General features: G+C 49.8%; 1 protein-coding gene across 1 annotated transcript; it reads right to left on the minus strand.

Moving 5' to 3' along the window:
- Positions 1-4,643: 4,643 nt before the first annotated feature.
- Positions 4,644-5,594, minus strand: LOC130285375 (taste receptor type 2 member 40-like). Its single transcript, XM_056536735.1, has one exon. The coding sequence runs from the start codon at positions 5,592-5,594 to the stop codon at positions 4,644-4,646; it is 951 nt and encodes a 316-aa protein (XP_056392710.1).
- Between the last annotated feature and the right edge of the window lie 2,265 nt (positions 5,595-7,859).

Consider the following 7,859-nt stretch of genomic DNA (forward strand, 5'->3'; position numbering starts at 1 on the left):
GTGTGATGGTGTGGAGGAGGAGGTGTGATGGTGTGGGGGAGGTGTGATGTGTGAGGGAGGAGGTGTGATGGTGTGGGGGAGGAGTTGTGATGGTGTGGGGGAGGAGGTGTGACGGTGTGGAGGAGGAGGTGTGATGGTGTGGAGGAGGGGGAGGTGTGATGGTGTGGGGAAGGAGGAGGTGTGATGGTGAGGGGGAGGAGATGTTATGGTGTGGGGGAGGAGGTGTGCTGGTGTGGAGGAGGAGGTGTGATGGTGAGGAGGAGGAGGTGTGATAGTGAGGAGGAGGAGGAGGTGTGATGGTGTAGGGGAGGAGGTGGGATGGTGTGGAGGAGGAGGTGAGATGGTGTGGAGGAGGAGGTGTGATGGTGTGGGGGAGGAGGTGTGATGGTGTGGGAGAGGAGGTGTGATGGTGTGGGGGAGGAGGTGTGATGGTGTGGGGGAGGAGGTGTGATGGTGTGGGGGAGGAGGTGTGATGGTGTGGAGGAGGAGGTGTGATGGTGTGGGGGAGGAGGTGTGATGGTGTGGGGGAGGAGGTGTGATGGTGTGGGGGAGGAGGTGTGATGATGTGGGGGAGTAGGTGTGATGGTGTGGGGGAGGAGGTGTGATGGTGTGGGGGAGGAGGTGTGATGGTGTGGAGGTGGAGGTGGGGGGCTTTGCTGGTGACACTGTTGGGGTTTTATTCTGAAGGTATACTGACCCAGTATGTCTACCACAGCATCTGGCAGCGGCTGCTATTCCATCCGGTTTGCGTTTATTTGGACCAACAGGTAAATGGCCCCAAACCCCTCCAGGCTGTGTAAGGACTATATGACCAATAAGGAGAGTGATGGGTGCGGCCCCAGATGACCTGGCCTCCACAGTCACCGGACCTGAACCCGATCGGGATGGTTTGGGGTGAGCTGGACCGCAGAGTGAAGGCAAAAGGGCCAACAAGTGCTAAGCATCATGGGAACACCTTCAGGACTGGTGGAGACCATTTCAGGTGACTACAGATCATCAGGAGAATCCAAGAGTCTGCGAAGCGGGAATCAGAGGAAGAACCAGAATATGACGGATTCTCCCACTTATTGTTCTGTATATAATCCCACGTGTGATCATTCAGTGCGAATCTACAATATTCATAGTCAGGAAATAAAGAAAACTCTGAGTGAGAAGGTGTCCAGACTTTTGGTCTGTACTGTATATAATATATATATATATATATAGTGTCAGGAATACAAACAAGTATTCCCGGCACTTTAGTCCTGAAGTGGCAGCTTAGAGGACCGATCACTTCCTGCAGGTCCCCCGCCCCGTGTGCACCCCCTGTGTAGTGTATACATCTATATCTACATGTAAGCTATGTATCAGACTGTGTTTACACAGTCCCTTTACACATTGTGCAAATATAGAAACGCCCCCCCCTCGCTCTACCGTACACTCCTCCTCTACCATACACTCCTCCTCTACCGTACACTCCTCCTCTACCGTACACTCCTCCTCTACCATACACTCCTCCTCTACCGTACACTCCTCCTCTACCGTACACCCCTTCTCTACCGTACACTCCTCCTCTACCGCACACTCCTCCTCTACCGTACACTCCTTCTCTACCTTACACTCCTCCTCTACCGTACACTCCTCCTCTACCGTACACTCCTCCTCTACCGTACACTCCTTCTCTACCTTACACTCCTCCTCTACCGCACACTCCTCCTCTACCGTACACTCCTTCTCTACCTTACACTCCTCCTCTACCGTACACTCCTCCTCTACCGTACACTCCTCCTCTACCGTACACTCCTTCTCTACCTTACACTCCTCCTCTACCGTACACTCCTCCTCTACCGTACACCCCTTCTCTACCGTACACTCCTCCTCTACCGCACACTCCTCCTCTACCGTACACTCCTTCTCTACCTTACACTCCTCCTCTACCGTACACTCCTCCTCTACCGTACACTCCTCCTCTACCGTACACTCCTTCTCTACCGTACACTCCTCCTCTACCGTACACTCCTCCTCTACCGTACACTCCTTCTCTACCGTACACTCCTCCTCTACCGTACACGCCTTCTCTACCATACACTCCTCCTCTACCGTACACTCCACCTCTACCGTACACTCCTTCTCTACCGTACACTCCTCCTCTACCGTACACTCCTTCTCTACCGTACACTCCTTCTCTACCGTACACTCCTCCTCTACCGTACACTCCTTCTCTATCGTACACTCCTCCTCTACCGTACACTCCTCCTCTACCGTACACTCCTTCTCTACCGTACACTCCTTCTCTACCGTACACTCCTCCTCTACCGTACACTCCTTCTCTATCGTACACTCCTCCTCTACCGTACACTCCTTCTCTACCGTACACTCCTCCTCTACCGTACACTCCTCCTCTACCGTACACTCCTTCTCCACTGTACACTCCTCCTCTACCGTACACTCCTCCTCTACTGTACACCCCTTCTCTACCGTACACTCCTCCTCTACCGTACACTCCTTCTCTACCGTACACTCCTCCTCTACCGTACACTCCTCCTCTACCGTACACCCCTTCTCTACCGCACAGGAAAAGTGGACGTAGGGATTTTGTTCTATTGCTTTGCGGTCGGATTCCATTGAGGTTTTTTTTTGTCCATCAGCAAAAATGCCAGAAAAACTGTCCCAGCTTTTCCTGTGTTTTACAGTTAATAAATGCGGATCGCAGCGTGTCTCTGGAGAATGACCCGGTGCGCTCTGCACCTCAGCCCCTGGACTACAACTCCCATCATGGGCAGAGTCTGTCCCAGGATGGGAGTAGCAGTCCTTACTGTGCCAAAATAGACACTTTGGTAATTGTTCTCCGAGGTGGTTTATATTTGCACAAGAAAATGCAGTTTGCACATTTTTTGGGGGGCAAAAAAGATGCAAAAAAACACTTGCGCATATTTTTGCGCAAAAAAAAAGACACAAAATAGCTCTATATACAATGATAAATTCCCTCCACAGAGTATACACGCACACATTAACCCCTTAAGGACAACTGCAGCGGAAAACACTTATCCTGTATCCACAACATAGGGGATAAGTGTTTGATCGCGCGAGGTCCAACTGCTGGGACACCCCGCGATCTCCTAAACATGGCCACGGTATCAGAGCTCAGTGTGAGCGCCAATGTGCGCAGCTTTGACCTGAGAGGTTGACGATTACGCCCCCTCCCCGCCCCGTATCCATACAGTTCTATGGGAGAGGTGAGGAGGCACAAACGCTGCCTCCTCACCTCTCCCACAGAGTTACATGCAGGAGGCGTGTCAGCCGCCGTATCATGCTGTGGCCGGCACGCCTACTGCACGGGAGAGCTAAGGCAGAGCTGTGGCCCCGTTTAGGAGATTGTGGGGGGTCACAGCGGTTGGACCCCCCGTGATCAAACACACTTATCCCCTATCCTGTGGATAGGAGATAAGTGTTTTCCACTGCAGATGTCCTTTAAGATAGACAAGACCCCTCATTAACCCTTCACGTACCTCTCATACTAAAAGGGGTACTCCGCCCCTAGGCATCTTATCCCCTATCCAAAGGATAGAGGGTAAAATGTCTGATAGCGGGGGTCCCACCACCACCCCAGACATCCGGTGCATGGAGCGAACTTTGCTCCCAACCGGATGACTTGTGGGGCGGAGGCTCGTGATGTCAAGACCACGCCCCTCTCATCACAGCCACACTCCCTCAATGCAAGTCTATGCGAGGGGGCGTGACAGCCGTGATTGAGGGTGTGTGGCTGTGATGTCACGAGCGGGGTGTGGTCATGACATCACGAGCCTCCAGCGTAGGACCCCCGTGATCAGACATCTTATCTTTTATCCTTTGGATAGGGAATAAGATATATACGGGCGGAGTACTCCATTGAATCCATTATAAATTCAACCTTATACCATCCTCACTCATTCTCTTTACTACTTAATGGCCCATATTTATTAATCAGCCTGAAACACTAATTATCAGTTTTTTTCCCCATAGCAACCAATCACAGCTCAACTTTCATATCTTAACGAGCTCTTGTAAAGTGAAAGTTGAGCTGTGATTGGTTGCTATGGGAAAAAACTGTCAATTAGGGTTTCAGGCCGATTTTTTAATCAGAGCCAATATGTTCCTGGGGGGATATATATCCCAATGTGGTCAGCAATACGGACCACTCCAGAGAGTAAAGGATGTATACCAACCCCCCGCCCCCCCATGTCTGTCCAAACAACACATCTATTGTTTTATCATCACAACAAAGAAGAGATGAAAATGGAGCACTCACACCATCAGTATTCTGTGGGATCCTCAGGTAAAGTACCCCTCGGGGTTCTTTAGAAGGGAGGCGGTAGGTGGTATTGGGGGAGCTCCGATGACAGCCACGGTCCGTATCACGCCAATGGGCGCTTCGTCAGGCCGTACGGCCTGACGAAGCGCCCATTGGCGCGATACGGACCATGGCTGTCATCGGAGCTCCCCCAATACCACCTACCGCCTCCCTGCTGAAGAACCCCGAGGGGTACTTTACCTGAGGATCCTGATTCTTTATTTCTGTTCTTTTTTTCTTGGTGGCAATAACATCTATTGTTTTGCCTTGAAATAACTTCATTAACGCCTCCTTGACTCTTGACTTTATTGACATTCAATGCCGATAGTGATCATCATGCTCTATTAACCATTTGTCTCCCAAGCAGCACATTCCACCAGGCCCCCCCGTTCTTCAGGATACCTCGTCCGGCTTTCTTCAGTTTCGAGTTACCGGTTATCATAACAAGGGCTTGGAATGTGGGATACAACATGATAAAACAGCCAGAGATGATCATTGTCGGGTCAATAAAATTGAATGATTCCGTCAGAACGTAGAGTGAGACAGCATGAAAGCCGGATTGAAGGGTCACCAGGAGCACCATGGTCCTCACCGCTGTAATATGGGCCTGGGTCCGAGGACGGGAAGAGTCTCCATTGTTCATGTTCATCCTCTTCAGGTGTCTCCACAGAGATCTTAGGGTCAATCCTATGGGAAGCAGAGTTAATACGAGGGGTATAATACACCCCAGGAACGTTGTTATGAGATACGGAGATGTTAAAAAAATGAAGGTAGAATCGGATGTAGAATTTCCAATAGTTTCTTCGTCCACTTTAGAATAAATGTTCCAGAACGATGGGAGAGCAATGATGAATGATTCCACAGTGGACACCACCAAGAGCTTCGGTAGAAGTTTAGATATTCTCATCTTCAAAACCAAAAGGAGACCGTCCGTAAAATTGACAATTCTCAAGTAATAGTAGACGGAGAGCCAAGCGGTGAACCATATGTTACAGGAAACCAAAAAAATCATGACACCGGTCAGTTCTAGATGAATCGGATCAAATCTGTCATAGAACCCTGTAGCAAGGGAGGACATATCGAAACAGAAGACGAGCTGCATGGGGACATTAATCAGAGCCATAAAAGAGAGGATCAGATCGGGTGGACTCAGGTGGAAGCCTCGTCTCCTGTCCTCCAGGTTAACATACACAATCCATAAATTACAGGTGAACCCGAACACCGCAGCAATAGTAACCAATACGCTCCGTACTAAAAATAACGGGACGACTTCTTTCATCACCATCTTTCCTATAAGTTTTCACTTACACTGGACGACAAATGGTTTGTGCAGGACAACGATGACTTTATCGCTCAGGAAGCTTCATGCAAACCACTTAAGATCTGGTTTCTGTCGTTTTGTCACCTGATTTGCATTCACTCCTAATTATAATAAGCAATTATACTGTAACACGGATGTAGGAAAGAAATAACCTGTCCAGCAGGCACGCGAGACAAGACTCCAACCTAGTAGACTGCGTACAAACTTTATTTACAGTCCATAAAACGCCATACAGAGGAGAAAAGGTGCGCAGTACAGACACAAGGGAAGGCTAAGTGCAACACACGGTTCAGGCTGTCAGTCATGATCACACCCAGAGATCTCAACAATTCCCATCTGCAGGACATGTGTGGTGATGAACCTTACACACACACACACACACACACTGTGACCCACCCAACACACACACTGTGACCCACCCAACACACACACACACACACACACACACTGTGACCCACCCAACACACACACACACACACACTCTGTGACACACCCAACACACACACACACACTCTGTGACCCACCCAACACACACACACACACACTGTGACCCACCCAACACACACACACACACACTATGACCCACCCAACACACACACACACACTCTGTGACCCACCCAACACACACACACACACACTGTGACCCACCCAACACACACACACTATGACCCACCCAACACACACACACACACACTGTGACCCACCCAACACACACACACACACACACACACACACACACTCTGTGACCCACCCAACACACACACACACACACACACACTGTGACCCACCCAACACACACACACTCTGTGACCCACCCAACACTAGTGTTGCTCACGAATATTCGCAATGCGAATTTTATTCGCGAATATCGCATATTCGCGAATTCGCAAATATTCGCGAATATAGCGCTATATATTCGTAATTACGAATATTCGTTATTTTTTTATTTTTTTTTCACAGTACACATCACAGTGATCATCCCTCTCTGCTTCCAGCTTGTGTGGTGTAAAGAAGACTCTAATACTACTGTGTGAGACTGGGGCGCGAATTTTCGCATATGCGAAAATTTACATATGCTAATTTTCACATATGCGAATTTTCTCTTATGCTAATTTTCGCATATGCGAAAATAAAACGAGAGTATTACGAATATGCGAATATTCGCGAATATATGACGGATATTCGTCCATATATTCGCGAATATTCGCGAATTCGAATATGGCCTATGCCGCTCAACACTACCCAACACACACACACACACTGTGACCCACCCAATACACACACTGTGACCCACCCAACATACACACACACACACACACACACACACACTGTGACCCACCCAACACACACACACACTGTGACCCACCCAACACACACACACTGTGACCCACCCAACACACACACACACACACACACACACACACACACACACACACACTGTGACCCACCCAACATACACACACACACACACACACACACACAATGTGACCCACCCAACACACACACACATGCACACACACTGTGACTCACCCAACACACACACACATGCACACACACTGTGACACACCCAACACACACACACACACTGAGCCACCCAACACACACACACACACACACACACACACACTGTGACCCACCCAACACACACACACACACACACACACACTGTGACCCACCCAACACACACACACACACTGTGACCCACCCAACACACACACACACACACTGTTACCCACCCAACACACACACACACACACACACACACTGTGACCCACCCAACACACATACACACTGTGACCCACCCACACACACACACTGTGACCCACCCAACACACACACACTGTGACCCACCCAACACACACACACACACTGTGACCCACCCAACACACACACACACACACACACACACACACTGTGACCCACCCAACACACATACACACTGTGACCCACCCAACACACACACACTGTGACCCACCCAACACACACACACACACTGTGACCCACCCAACACACACACACACACACTGTGACCCACCCAACACATACACACACACACACACACACACACACTGTGACCCACCCAATACACATGCACACACACTGTAACACACCCAACACACACACACACACTGTGAGCCACCCAACACACACACACACACACACACACACTGTGACCCACCCAATACACACGCACACACACTGTGACCCACCCAACACACACACACACAC

Source organism: Hyla sarda, chromosome 8, assembly GCF_029499605.1.
Source record: "Hyla sarda isolate aHylSar1 chromosome 8, aHylSar1.hap1, whole genome shotgun sequence".
NCBI lineage: Eukaryota > Metazoa > Chordata > Amphibia > Anura > Hylidae > Hyla > Hyla sarda.